Source organism: Harmonia axyridis, chromosome 2 (assembly GCF_914767665.1).
Source record: "Harmonia axyridis chromosome 2, icHarAxyr1.1, whole genome shotgun sequence".
Classification (NCBI taxonomy): Eukaryota; Metazoa; Arthropoda; class Insecta; order Coleoptera; family Coccinellidae; genus Harmonia; species Harmonia axyridis.
The window spans coordinates 42,225,409-42,241,499 of NC_059502.1; the positions used below are offsets into that span (position 1 = coordinate 42,225,409).

Here is a 16,091-nt window from a genome sequence, read left to right on the forward strand (position 1 = left end):
GAAGCAAATTCTAGAGGTTTTAGGCATGTACATTAGTAAATGGTGGAACATCCAAAATGTTACCAAATCGAGGCCTATGCCATTGAATAGTTGGTATCCCAGACAATCGAAACTACTAGCGTACACCAGATGTAAATTATAAGTACAGACCTTCAACTGTAGTAAGAGAGAAATTCAATATATTCTGAGTTCTCATGTCTAATATCCAGGATAATAAAATTTAAAGAAATCCAATCTGACCTTGGACAGAACTTTTTTTTGAGTAATTATTCAACTGAGTTTAGATTTTCAAGTGAATTAGAGGACCAATAGAAAAAAGAAATTTCATAGTAATCAGAGACGAGAATTCTCCAAAAAAATTGTTCTGACCCAGGAAAAGGAATAATAAGTTATAAAACGGAAATTAATGAGTGTTTTGTTTTGGGTCATTATAGATATAGGTTAATTCAGAGTTCATGACTGGTATATTTGTGATTTTTGTGAAACAAAAAAAAATTACATGCTTCGAGTGCATGAGGTACGATCTTCCAAAATATCCTCATTTATCTAGGTTACAGAAATAGGAGAACGTAGCGCCGCTGAACACAGGGGAAAATTATGAAGTTTGGTCAAGTTTTTTTTTATTATTTTGAGCGAAATTCACCTGATTTCAAGAGCAAAGAAAGAAGAATAAAGAGTCCAAAGTCCTGAAATAGCTAATACTGTTTATGGTCGATTGGAATTTTCACGAAGACGATCTTTTTTTTCTTCTGAGATAGTAGTTCTTGCAAAAATTTAATTTAAGTTTTAGGAAAAGAAATTTCTTCAAAAAAAACAAACAAAATTTTACATTTATACAAAGTTCGTTTATTAAAATATAATATTCATTTTTTATATACATATACATATACAGTCGAACCTCTATAACTCAAACTTGAAGGGAAAGCGAAAAAAGTTCGAGTTATGGAGAGTTCAACTTAGAGAAATATCCAACACATACTTTCCAAAAAAAATTTATTACCTCATAATAATAATATAACAAACTAAAATTCATTTCTGATAACTTGAATCATCCAAACTAGAATATGATCTTAAAACAATAACGAATTAAAAAAAATCAGTTATTAAAGTTTGCCTAAATGTTTTATTGTTTAGACGATAGGCTTCAAATTTCTTGCTTATTTCGAATATGAGAGTTAAATCGTCATCAGTTGCAGCCTCATTCATTGAAAACGCAAGCCGAATGGTTTCAATTGCTTTAGCAACTTCAGCGTCAGAAGGCTTTTGTCTTGCAGCTCCTACACTGTCATCTTCATCGTCATCTTCAGGTATGGTCTCTGAAAAATTTTCCAAGTCTTCTTGTTTATTGTTCACATATTCCAAGATCTCATCCTCTGAAGGATTTTCACTTGTTATAAGATCCACGTCCACATTTATATATTCCTCCAAAGAAACCTTATCATCAGCATTCAATACCTCCAAACATTTAAAAACAGACTCTTGGAGATCTAAAGCTACCTTTTGTTCACTGGTCATAATTTTTTTCAATTCTGATAGCGGCAGTTCGTCTTCATAGTCATAGAAGTTATGTGTCCCAAAACCAGCCTTTCTGAAGCAGTTTTGAATAGTCTCCTGGGTTAAATCTACTCTCCACACTGCCGCCGACGTATGAATGCAATCCAAGAGATCAATTTTGGGGATAGTGCCATTGGACTCAAATCCATCTAGTACTGTTTGTAAGATCCTGCGTTTATAATGAAATTTGAAACTTTTTATAATTCCCTGATCAAGAGGCTGTAATTTTGATGTCGTATTGGGTGGAAAAAAAATCAACTTTATTGCCTTCAATCGATGATCGATATTTGGATGAGCAGGGCAGTTGTCAATCAGTAATAGAACTCTACGATTTTGAAGTTGGAAATGTTTGTCTAGATTCAACAACCACTTTTCAAATATCTCACTCGTCATCCAGGCCTTTTTGTTACTGTAATAAGTAAGGGGTAAACATTTCACTCCTGCGAAACATCGTGGCTTTGCGCTTTTCCCTATTATTACAGGTTTCAATTTCTCACTGCCACTCATATTTGCTGCTAATAAAAGAGTCACCCTTTCCTTGGATAATTTGCCTCCGTAACATTTTTCATTTTTGAAAGTTAAGGTTTTATCTGGTAAGCATTTGAAGAACAACCCAGTCTCATCTGCGTTGAAAATATCGTCAGCTTCGTAAGGAGCTAAAATTGTAGGAAGAACATCTCGAATCCAGTTATCACACTCTTCTTGATTAACAGCAGCACTTTCCCCACACGCTTTTTTTTGCAATACACCATGTCTAAAACGGGAAAAATAAACATGTACTCATGTATCGAACAGAAACAATAAGAATCATTACCTTTTTTTGAATTTTTCAAGCCATCCCGAGCTAGCCTTGAAATTTTCATCTCCCAATTTTCTGGAAAAATCTAATGCCTTCTGTTGCAAAATGGGCCCTGAGATTGGCAAATTTGCTTTTCTTGAAGCTTCGAACCACTTGATCAATGCAGTGTTCACTTTCTTCTTAGGCTTATTTCGCTTCACTACACAAGGGTTATTCACTTCTGCACCAAACTTAGCTATTGTATCTTTGTTTTTTATTATAGTGCATAATGTACTTTTCGGAATATCATATTCTTGGCAAATGATTTTTCTGTTGACACGATTTTCCACTTTTTTTAAAATTTCTAACTTCTTTCCGATCGTTAAAGACTTCAGTTTACGCGGCTTCGACATCTCACCAACTCCAAACATATTTCATTCCAGAATCAGATTGGTGTTATTGTTATGATGTTTCATTCGCGGTATTTCACACTTGGTTGGGGGAATACCCTAAAATGTCGGTAACGCGAGCATCTCAGCCAGCTACGCTGACACCTTGTGGCAAGAAGCCAAAACTCCGATTTGATTGTTTTCGAATGTTCGACTTAAAGAGATCTTTACTCTGAACGGACGCATCATTGAGTTCGAGTTGAAGAGGTGTTCGAGTTATAGAAATTCGAGTTATAGAGGTCGAAATACAGGGAATTTTCGAGAATGTGAAGGGAACGCTCAGAGAGTACGAGTTGAAGAGGGGTTCGAGTTATAGAGGTTCGAGTTATAGAGGTTCGACTGTATATAACATTGTAAAGTCAATTTATCATATTCTCCCGAAATACAAGACATGGCATTTCTCATGAAACAACAGAAAAATATTACAATGTTCAGCATCCTTAAATCTAATCTGTACAAATTAACAACTATATCAATGAATCTTTACACTTCACACCGTATCACTCCTTCGATAAAATAATAAATAAGGAACTCTATCTCCTTGACGTTTAAGAACATCTTCTTCCGTAACTCTGTTTATTTTAGAGTCATCAAACCTCAACCATGTATTATACCCCGAATGGAAAGTTTCTGCTATATAATGCCCAAAGCTGGCCTCCTTTCCTACATGGTATACTACAGATATTAATTTATATTGTCTCTCCGCTGAAGTATTCGTCCTTCCAGATAATATTTTAGAATCAATCTGCAGATTGATGGGAAATTCTATAGTCTTCATTATTTTAGTGCAGCCATTCATTCTGTATTCGAAGCATTTCAAATGTAATACTAAAACTACAGGCAACTTCTCTATCATCACTTGCTGCCATGCTTCAACCGTTTCTTACATTTCGATGATGTCAGACCCTTTAGTTTGTTCTTGGTTGTAAGGCCTTTTAATGCTTCAGCTATGTTATTTGCTTTCTTAATATTTAATCATCACTGGCATTCGTGTCCTGACTTTTTAAGTATTCAACTATGTAGTGGCAGAGAGGACAGGGGAAATAAAAATCCTTAATGAGATGCCGACGTTTCGACCTTTATTTCTGGTCTTTTTCAAGGCTGGAAACAGAACGACATTGAAAACATGGGGCATAACATAGTGCCATAATATAAAAAAGCAGTATACTCTAGTAGGTGCAGAAACAAATACAACAGAGCAACATAAAAAACATAATTTAAAACACATACCAATTCATATGAATAATCCCTCACAATATTCTGAGGTGGACATAAAACTGTGTCGTCAATTTTTTTAAGAACTCAATATACAATATACAATATACAGGTCCACTGGTCAACAGATGAAACTATCTATAATCTTTTATTAGAATTTAGGGTGTTCAAAAGATATTTCCTACAATAAAACAGCTGAAACTAGTCTCCGTGTCATCTGTCATATGCAGAACGTCGAGCGTCATATGGTTATCTAATGTCAAAGAAAGGGGTATGTTCCTGAAATTCGTCAAGAACGAATCATCCGTTTGTATCTCTCTAAAATGTTGTGATATATTGTGCTCAAATTCTGTACATCAGTCCTCAAATTTACCGTCTCGTTTAAAGAAATATGAATCATTTCACCGATACATCTCTTTTTATAATTTTTTTCTTTTTCTAAGATGGTGACGTTCTCGAAATCGAAATTGTGGTCTTCGTTGAAGTGATGAGCGGCTAGAGCGGTTTTTTCATTTTTATCTTTATTAGTGGGTCTACAATCATATCCGTGCTGGTAGACTCTATTTTTAAGATACTGTTTGGTCATACCTATGTAGCATCTGCTGCAGTCTTTACAAGGGATCTTGTATATTAAATCGGATTGCAAACCATCTGGAGTTTTATCTTTGATTTTCGAGAAAAGGGAACTGACGCATTTCAGTGGATAGAAAGCCAGTCTTGCAGAAGAGTTAGTTTGTTGTAAGGCTCTGTTCATGTTTTCAGATAGACCTTGAATATAAGGAAAACGGTAATATCTGGTTCGTTCATCATTCCTCGAGCCTGCATCGTTAGTGAGCACTTTCCTCTTATATTGATTAAGAATACGTTTGACCAAGGTTGTTGGGTAATTATTTCTTGTTAGTAACTCAGTTATCTTCAGTTCATTTTCTCTGTGAAATCTTTCATCACTCAAATGAATAGCACGGAACATCAAGTTTGTTATAGTTGCTATCTTCTGGGATGTGGGGTGTTGTGATCGGTAGTTCAACATTCTACCAGAAGAGGTGGGTTTGGTATACCAATTGGTGCTTATGGTTCCATCTTCATTTCGAATCAACAGTACATCTAAAAATGGTATTGTTGCCTCGGACTCTCGTTCAATGGTGAATTGCAGTTTATGATGAACGTTATTGAATTTTAGGAGTAATTCGTCCGATTTCCCTTTTGGTATAGAGAAAATCGTGTCATCTACATATAGTTTAATGAAATGGACATCAAAGGTTAGCGTTCTTAAGCTTATCGTTATTACTTCATCCATAACTAAGGCGGCTAGTGTACCGCTAGCCGGATTTCCCATGGCTGCGCCATCAATCTGCATATATATTACACCGTTAAAGGAGAAGTAACTAGAATCAAAAATGTACTCAACTATTTTGCAAAATAAATTTTGTGGAATTGTTGTGTATGCAGATATATATTGCCATCGTTTCTTTATAATGTGCAAAACTAGGGCTTTAGGAATATTGGTATATAACGATATAACGTCGAGTGACACCCATTCACTTTCCTTAGGTACTCTAATTTCCTTGACGAAGTCTACAAAATCTTTGGAATTCGATATATTGTATTCGAATGATGTGGTGACAGGAGATAAAGTATCATGAATATATCTGGACAGGTTGTATGATGGAGCACCTATACAACTGACCACAGGTCGAATGGAAATATTTTCCTTGTGAGTTTTTCTAAGGCCATATAATTTTGGAATAACAGAGTTATGACATTTTAGATGTTTCGCTTTTATTTCATCAATGGCGCCCACATCCCTAAGTTCTTTCACAATTTCATTGGCCAAAGTTTGAAATTTATTTGTTGGGTCACTAGGTGTTATTTTATATGTCTCTGTATCAGACAGCAAATTCTCCATATACGAGACATACTCATCTCTATACATGATAACTGTGGAGTTTCCCTTGTCAGCTCGCATAACAACGCAATCAGGATGTTGTTTGAGGAACCTACTTGTTAATACATAATTTAGGTATGCCTGTCTCACACATGGACCTTCATTAGCAGACCAAGCCAAATAGTTAGTGAAGATGTTAGTGGTTATGCCTCTTAAAACGTTTTTGTCCACTTCGGTTAACTCAACTTGGTCACCAATACAAAATTCGATGTCCTTGATTAGCGTAGGTATAGGACATTCTCTTGGGGAAATAGGTATTGCGAATTTAGGACCCGCACTCAGAATATCTTTGATAGGTTCTGGCAAAACTACGTTTGTATAATTAAAAATAAAATTATCATGCATCTCCCTTCTGAATGTGGCCGTCTCCTTACATAGATCACTGAGTTTTTTCAAATTCTTCTCTTTAATCAGTTTGAATAGTTTGTTGTAGTCCTCCTTTGATCTATCAGATATTGTGTTAAACAATTTGGGGCGGAATAGACGTTACCAATTTATTCCTTATGATATTGCAATCGTATTCGAGTTTCTTGATCTTCCATATAGTGATGTTAACTTCCACATTAAGTACTGATTTTTGAAACCTAGATGTTAATTTATCAATATCACGAAAAAAAAAAAAAATTATTTTTATTTTTAATTATACAAACGTAGTTTTGCCAGAACCTATCAAAGATATTCTGAGTGCGGGTCCTAAATTCGCAATACCTATTTCCCCAAGAGAATGTCCTATACCTACGCTAATCAAGGACATCGAATTTTGTATTGGTGACCAAGTTGAGTTAACCGAAGTGGACAAAAACGTTTTAAGAGGCATAACCACTAACATCTTCACTAACTATTTGGCTCGGTCTGCTAATGAAGGTCCATGTGTGAGACAGGCATACCTAAATTATGTATTAACAAGTAGGTTCCTCAAACAACATCCTGATTGCGTTGTTATGCGAGCTGACAAGGGAAACTCCACAGTTATCATGTATAGAGATGAGTATGTCTCGTATATGGAGAATTTGCTGTCTGATACAGAGACATATAAAATAACACCTAGTGACCCAACAAATAAATTTCAAACTTTGGCCAATGAAATTGTGAAAGAACTTAGGGATGTGGGCGCCATTGATGAAATAAAAGCGAAACATCTAAAATGTCATAACTCTGTTATTCCAAAATTATATGGCCTTAGAAAAACTCACAAGGAAAATATTTCCATTCGACCTGTGGTCAGTTGTATAGGTGCTCCATCATACAACCTGTCCAGATATATTCATGATATTTTATCTCCTATCACCACATCATTCGAATACAATATATCGAATTCCAAAGATTTTGTAGACTTCGTCAAGGAAATTAGAGTACCTAAGGAAAGTGAATGGGTGTCACTCGACGTTATATCGTTATATACCAATATTCCTAAAGCCCTAGTTTTGCACATTATAAAGAAACGATGGCAATATATATCTGCATACACAACAATTCCACAAAATTTATTTTGCAAAATAGTTGAGTACATTTTTGATTCTAGTTACTTCTCCTTTAACGGTGTAATATATATGCAGATTGATGGCGCAGCCATGGGAAATCCGGCTAGCGGTACACTAGCCGCCTTAGTTATGGATGAAGTAATAACGATAAGCTTAAGAACGCTAACCTTTGATGTCCATTTCATTAAACTATATGTAGATGACACGATTTTCTCTATACCAAAAGGGAAATCGGACGAATTACTCCTAAAATTCAATAACGTTCATCATAAACTGCAATTCACCATTGAACGAGAGTCCGAGGCAACAATACCATTTTTAGATGTACTGTTGATTCGAAATGAAGATGGAACCATAAGCACCAATTGGTATACCAAACCCACCTCTTCTGGTAGAATGTTGAACTACCGATCACAACACCCCACATCCCAGAAGATAGCAACTATAACAAACTTGATGTTCCGTGCTATTCATTTGAGTGATGAAAGATTTCACAGAGAAAATGAACTGAAGATAACTGAGTTACTAACAAGAAATAATTACCCAACAACCTTGGTCAAACGTATTCTTAATCAATATAAGAGGAAAGTGCTCACTAACGATGCAGGCTCGAGGAATGATGAACGAACCAGATATTACCGTTTTCCTTATATTCAAGGTCTATCTGAAAACATGAACAGAGCCTTACAACAAACTAACTCTTCTGCAAGACTGGCTTTCTATCCACTGAAATGCGTCAGTTCCCTTTTCTCGAAAATCAAAGATAAAACTCCAGATGGTTTGAATCCGATTTAATATACAAGATCCCTTGTAAAGACTGCAGCAGATGCTACATAGGTATGACCAAACAGTATCTTAAAAATAGAGTCTACCAGCACGGATATGATTGTAGACCCACTAATAAAGATAAAAATGAAAAAACCGCTCTAGCCGCTCATCACTTCAACGAAGACCACAATTTCGATTTCGAGAACGTCACCATCTTAGAAAAAGAAAAAAATTATAAAAAGAGATGTATCGGTGAAATGATTCATATTTCTTTAAACGAGACGGTAAATTTGAGGACTGATGTACAGAATTTGAGCACAATATATCACAACATTTTAGAGAGATACAAACGGATGATTCGTTCTTGACGAATTTCAGGAACATACCCCTTTCTTTGACATTAGATAACCATATGACGCTCGACGTTCTGCATATGACAGATGACACGGAGACTAGTTTCAGCTGTTTTATTGTAGGAAATATCTTTTGAACACCCTAAATTCTAATAAAAGATTATAGATAGTTTCATCTGTTGACCAGTGGACCTGTATATTGTATATTGTATATTGAGTTCTTAAAAAAATTGACGACACAGTTTTATGTCCACCTCAGAATATTGTGAGGGATTATTCATATGAATTGGTATGTGTTTTAAATTATGTTTTTTATGTTGCTCTGTTGTATTTGTTTCTGCACCTACTAGAGTATACTGCTTTTTTATATTATGGCACTATGTTATGCCCCATGTTTTCAATGTCGTTCTGTTTCCAGCCTTGAAAAAGACCAGAAATAAAGGTCGAAACGTCGGCATCTCATTAAGGATTTTTATTTCCCCTGTCCTCTCTGCCACTACATAGTTGAATACTTAATATTTAATGGCAATGTTAGGAATGGTTCAATATTTTCTGAAGTTTCGTCTCCGGTTTTATGGATTCTTGAACAGAGAAGTCCTCCGAATATATCACTAATCGGTGTCTTGTCCATTTGTATTTCTCTTGTTACATTCCCTTCGTTCCTAGGACCAATAACTTTCCAATCATCCACATCTATTTTCACTTCTGTTTTAGCTGCTTGAATATTTTCGTCATGGCTAATCAATTTCATTATTCCCATCATTTCATCATTGAGTCCATTCAACAGAAGGCCCAAGAATTCTTCGGCGTCTTCTTGTCGGCCTTCAACAAGGAAAGAATCGCTACGTGTTCCGTTTAGCATCGTATAAAACGATGAGGCCTCAAACGAATTGCCATTGTCTATATTGACGAAAGTTTGCTTCTTGTTTTTCTTTTTTGAACGTGACTTGCGTCTTACAATGGGCAGATTATCGAAGTTATTCATAAATTTACACCTGGAATAGTTGAATAATGAAAATACATATATAAAATTGTTATTCAATCAAAGTTGCAAATTATATTAATTCATACTTACATATTTTCACTCATTGTTATTGATTTCAGTGCATTATTGTGAGTGAAGTTCTCTGATAGCCGTTTGAGGAGATTACAAAGTGGTGGGCAAGCAAGTAAGGCTTGTAATATTGAGTTTATATAACGAAAGTTACTTTTGTTTCGTAAACCCCTGGGTTCAAGACTGGTTTGGGTCCCATCAATTTTATAGTTCTTGAGAAATTCTGAAAATTAAAAAATATTACTAACCATGATAGAAACTTGAATTTTCACTGATATTTGTAGGTGAAAACCAAAGCATTCCACTTTTCATCAAGTAAAATGGGTTCAACTAAGTAAAATAATTATCTACTGTAGATGTAAGCAAATTGTTAGTTGAAAGTAAGAGAAATATATAAAAAAAGATATGGTTTTGAACTCACCTCCTAACATATGAGTGGCTGAATCTATTTTTTTGACTACTTTTGTATGTTTTAAAGATGTTACATGTGAATCATTAATTTTATTGTCTATTTTCTCCATCGATATTGTTTTAACATCTTTATCAAATAGACTAGCCCATGATATTTTCCATACATTTACTGTGGGCTCCTCAATTTTAGATTCATTTTTATTCGAGATGCTACTTTCAATTTTTTCAGTTGTCCTATTGGAAATTGTATCATTTTTGATTATCTCTGTATTATCTCTTGCAATAATTTCAACTGTTTTTACAGCTCAACTAGGGGGAGTTGAAGGTTTCGAATGTTTTCCTGTCATCTCATTCTGGATAAAAGGTTTTGTAATTGATAATCCATTGTAATTGATTACAGATTTTCTACACTCATTTTCTGAAAAAGTTGATATAAGTTGATTCATTATTATATCACATATTCATATTGACCATGAATAATTCTTTTAAGATCTCTATACTTACTTGCAGAAAATTTTTGTTTGACTCTACAGGGTAATTTGTATTCACTAGAATTGGTAAATGATATATTATTCATAATACGGACCTCTTCTTCTTCTAACGCAGTTAACTCCAAGAAATGTAGATTCTGAAAAAAAAAATAACAATATAATAGTTGAAATCATTTTGGAAATTATAATATTTCTGTATATAGTATATCCAAAGTCCCTTGAAATAGTCTATAAAAACGCTTGGCCAGAGATAATTGCAAAACAGTCATAAACCAGTAAGGCGAAATTTATATCCCTCAGTGGAAGCAGAAGGCTGAATGATAATGATGTACAGGGTGATTCACCGCGATGGCTTATTGTTTATGGAAAACTAATAATAATTTTCTGCTGAAAATTTTAACAATTTCAGATTACTACCTACTTATTTCAAACGGCACACCCAGTATATTATTGCATTATCAGATAGCTTGGTTGATGATAATTTCAGCAATATGGCAATACTTGAGTATAAGCTGAACAGTTCATAAGTTGACGAGATTCCTATAGATATCTAATGAAAAGTTTTTTGGAGAAATCTATATTTTTTTATTCATTCAGTCAATTTTACGTAGATATAAAAAGAGAGGGGTCTCAAGCAAACTCTATACTTGAAGAGTTTTCGAGGAAAAACTTCAACTAAGGAAAACTGCAATTTCTCATTGAATGGAGTAGTCTATGACTTCCAGAAAACATGAAAAGAAACTAAAAAGTCGAAATTTCTTGAATTGTAATAAATTTTTCGTTAAGAAAGTTGAAAATTCATAAACCAATAAAAAAAAAATAACTACATGAAATATAACTGATATTCGAAAATATTCGAATAAATGAAAATAACCCTAAGCTAGTATTAAAAAAATTACCTCCATATTCAAACAATTGACTATTTAAACATGAAACTTTCCACTAGAAATATCACTTCAACAACTGTTTAAGAAGTAACTCTTGGAAGAATGTTCGCTGAACTGAGGTTACTTACAATTTGTCAACCTGGCATGGTTGACGAGCATAGAATATTTTTCTTCTTCTTAACTATGTACAGGTCGAGCCATATACCTAATATTAGGGGCAAGTTGCACCATTTGCCTAAACATTGATTAAAATTTAAACATTGATTAATTTCTGATTTCTCATGAGAAATCATAGAGTAATAAACGCTTAAATTTTTAATTAATGTTTAGGCAAATGGTGCAACTGGCTCTTTGTCTATTGGGTGAAATATAGAAGTGCGCGTGCGCCGCATATTTTTTTGGTCATTCAGTCAATTTTACGTAGATATAAAAAGAGAGGGGTCTCAAGCAAATTCTTTACTTAAGGAGTTTTCGAGGAAAAACTTCAACTAAGGAAAACTGCAATTTCTCATTGAATGGAGTAGTCTATGACTTCCAGAAAACATGAAAAGAAACTCAAAAGTCGAAATTTCATGAATTGTAATAAATTTTTCGTTATGATGGTGGAAAATCCATAAACCGATAAAAAAAAACTAACTACATGAAATATAACTGATATTTGAAAATATTCGAATAAATTAAAACAACCCTAAGCTAGTGTAAAAAAAATTACCCCCATATTGAAACAATTTTTTTTTAAACATGAAACTTTCCACTAGAAATATCACTTCAACAACTGTTTATAAAGTAACTCTTGGAAGAATATTCGCTAAACTGAGGTTACTTACAATTTGTCAACCCGGCATGGTTGACGAACATAGAATATTTTTCTTCATCTTAACTATGTACAGGTCGAGCCATATACCTTATATTAGGGGCCAGTTGTACCATTTGCCTAAACATTGATTAAAATTTAAACATTGATTAATTTCTGATTTCTCTTGAGAAATCATAGAGTAATCAACGTTTAAATTTTTAATTAATGTTTAGGCAAATGGTGCAACTTGCCCTTAGTCTATTAGGTAGAATATAGAAGTGCGCGTGCGCCTCATATTAAATTTCAATAATAATATATATATAATAATAATAATAATTTTCAAACAGATAATTTTTAAACTGTGCTCGAAATAAAAAATTCCAATCCCACAAAATTATCTGTATTTCGTTTCTTCATTTCCAGCTTAATTTTATTGTAATCTATGGTCCACAGTTCGCATTGAAAAAGTGTCCAGCGGACAGGATAAATAGAAGGCGCTAGTGTAGCTAGAGGGTATATTTGTATTTTGTGGTTTCTGTAATCTGCATTCCGTGGTTTCAGTAGGAGGAAGTAGTGGTGGAGGTAGGAGAACGTAACGCCGCTGAACACAGGGGAAAATTATAAAGTTTGGTCAAGTTTTTTTTTATTATATTGAGCGAAATTCACCTGATTTCAAGAGCAAAGAAAAAAGAATAAAGAGTCCAAAGTCCTGAAATAGCTAATACTGTTTAATTTTTAATTTTTTCAAGTTTGTAATTTTTAGTTTCTTTTCATGTTTTCTGGAAGTCATAGACTACTCCATTCAATGAGAAATTGCAGTTTTCCTTAGTTGAAGTTTTTCCTCGAAAACTCTTCAAGTATAGAGTTTTGCTTTTTATATCTACGTAAATTTGACTGAATGAATAAAAAAATAAAGATTTTTCCGAAAAACTTTTCATTAGATATCTATAGGAATCTCTTCAACTTATGAACTGTTCAGCTTATACTCAAGTATTGCCATATTGCTGAAATTATCATCAACCAAGCTATCTGATAATGCACTAATATACTGGGTGTGCCGTTTGAAATAAGAAGGTAGTAATCTGAAATTGATTAAATTTTCAGCACAAAATTATTATTAGTTTTCCATTAACAATAAGCCATCGCGGTGAATCACTCTGTACATCATTATCATTCAGCCTTCTGCTTCCACTAAGGGACATAAATTTCGCCTTACTGGTTTATGACTGTTTTGCAATTATCTCTGGCCAAGCGTTTTTATAGACTATTTCAAGGGACTTTGGATATACTATATACAGAAATATTATAATTTCCAAAATGATTTCCACTATTATATTGTTATTTTTTTTTTCAGAATCTACATTTCTTGGAGTTAACTCAGTTAGAAGAAGAAGAGGTATTATTAATAATATATTATTTACCAATTCTAGTGAATACAAATTACCCTGTAGAGTTAAACAAAAAATTTCTGCAAGTAAGTATAGAGATCTTAAAAGAATTATTCATAGTCAATATGAATATGTAATATAATAATGAGTCAACTAATATCAACTTTTTCAGAAAATGAGTGTAGAAAATCTGTAATCAATTACAATGGATTATCAATTACAAAACCTTTTATCCAGAATGAGATGACAGGAAAACATTCGAAACCTTCAACTCCCCCTAGTTCAGCTGTAAAAACAGTTGAAATTATTGCAAGAGATAATACAGAGATAATCAAAAATGATACAATTTCCAATAGGACAATTGAAAAAATTGAAAGTAGCATCTCGAATGAAAATGAATCTAAAATTGAGGAGCCCACAGTAAATGTATGGAAAAAATCATGGGCTAGTCTATTTGATAAAGATGTTAAAACAATATCGAATGAGAAAATAGACAATAAAATTAATGATCCACATGTAACATTTTTAAAACATACAAAAGTAGTCAAAAAAATAGATTCAGCCACTCATATGTTAGGAGGTGAGTTCAAAACCATATCTTTTTTTATATATTTATCTTACTTTCAACTAACAATTTGCTTACATCTACAGTAGATAATTATTCTACTTAGTTGAACCCATTTTACTCGATGAAAAGTGTTTTCACCTACAGATATCAGTGAAAATTCAAGTTTCTATCATGGTTAGTAATATTTTTAAATTTTCAGAATTTCTAAAGAACTATTAAATTGCTGGGACGCAAACCAGTTTTAAATCCAGGTGTTTACGAAATAAAAGTATTTTTTGTTATATAAACTCAATATTACAAGCCTTACTTGCTTGCCCACCACTTTGTAATCTCCTCAAACGGCTTTCAGAGAACTTCACTCACAATAATGCACTGAAATCAATAACAATGAGTGAAAATATGTAAGTATAAATTAATATAATTTGCAACTTTGATTGAATAACAATTTTATATATGTATTTTCATTATTCAACTAATCCAGGTGTAAATTTATGAATAACTTCGATAATCTGCCCAATGTAAGACGCAAGTCACGTTCAAAAAAGAAGAACAAGAAGCAAACTTTCGTCAATATAGACAATGGCAATTCGTTTGAGGCCTCATCGTTTTATACGATGCTAAACGGAACACGTAGCGATTCTTTCCTTGTTGAAGGCCGACAAGAAGACGCCGAAGAATTCTTGGGCCTTCTGTTGAATGGACTCAATGATGAAATGATGGGAATAATGAAATTGATCAGCCATGACGAAAATATTCAAGCAGCTAAAAAAGAAGTGAAAATAGATGTGGATGATTGGAAAGTTATTGGTCCTAGGAACGAAGGGAATGTAACAAGAGAAATACAAATGGACAAGACACCGATTAGTGATATATTCGGAGGACTTCTCTGTTCAAGAATCCATAAAACCGGAGACGAAACTTCAGAAAATATTGAACCATTCCTAACATTGCCATTAAATATTAAGAAAGCAAATAACATAGCTGAAGCATTAGAAGGCCTTACAACCAAGAACAAACTAGAGGGTCTAACATCATCGAAAACGAAAGAAACGGTTGAAGCATGGCAGCAAGTGATGATAGAGAAGTTGCCTGTAGTTTTAGTATTACATTTGAAATGCTTCGAATACAGAATGAATGGCTGCACTGAAATAATGAAGACTATAGAATTTCCCATCAATCTGCAGATTGATTCTAAAATATTATCTGGAAGGACGAATACTTCAGCGGAGAGACAATATAAATTAATATCTGTAGTATACCATGTAGGAAAGGAGGCCAGCTATGGGCATTATAGAGCAGATACTTTCCATTCGGGGTATAATACATGGTTGAGGTTTGATGACTCTAAAATAAACAGAGTTACGGAAGAAGATGTTCTTAAACGTCAAGGAGATAGAGTTCCTTATTTATTATTTTATCGAAGGAGTGATACGGTGTGAAGTGTGAAGATTCATTGATAAAGTTGTTAATTTGTACAGATTAGATTTAAGGATGCTGAACATTGTAATATTTTTCTGTTGTTTCATGAGTGATGCCATGAATTGTATTTCGGGAGAATATGATAAATTGACTATACAATGTTATATATATATATATATATATACATATGTATATAAAAAATAAATATTATATTTTAATAAACGAACTTTGTATGAATGTAAAATTTCGTTTGTTTTTTTGAAGAAATTTCTTTTCCTAAAACTTGAAAGTAAGATAAATATATAAAAAAAGATATGGTTTTGAACTCACCTCCTAACATATGAGTGGCTGAATCTATTTTTTTGACTACTTTTGTATGTTTTAAAGATGTTACATGTGAATCATTAATTTTATTGTCTATTTTCTCATTCGATATTGTTTTAACATCTTTATCAAATAGACTAGCCCATGATTTTTTCCATACATTTACTGTGGGCTCCTCAATTTTAGATTCATTTTTATTCGAGATGCTAC

The 16,091-nt window shown here is 33.4% G+C and overlaps 1 protein-coding gene across 1 annotated transcript; it reads right to left on the reverse strand.

The window, feature by feature from the left end:
* Window positions 1–976: 976 nt before the first annotated feature.
* LOC123673115 (tigger transposable element-derived protein 4-like) lies at window positions 977–3,126 on the reverse strand. Its single transcript, XM_045607556.1, has 2 exons — window positions 2,369–3,126; window positions 977–2,308 (listed from the first exon to the last, which is right to left on the reverse strand). Exons 1-2 carry the CDS (start codon window positions 2,761–2,763, stop codon window positions 1,087–1,089), a joined length of 1,617 nt encoding a protein of 538 aa, XP_045463512.1. The 5' UTR covers window positions 2,764–3,126; the 3' UTR covers window positions 977–1,086.
* Window positions 3,127–16,091: the final 12,965 nt, after the last annotated feature.

Excerpts from the sequence above, each read along its gene's own strand:
- LOC123673115 (XM_045607556.1), bottom strand. The coding sequence starts at position 2,763 with ATGTTTGGAGTTGGTGAGATGTCGAAGCCGCGTAAACTGAAGTCTTTA. Across the intron at positions 2,309-2,368 it reads CTTGAAAAATTCAAAAAAAG|ACATGGTGTATTGCAAAAAA; the intron begins GTAATGATTCTT and ends TTCCCGTTTTAG.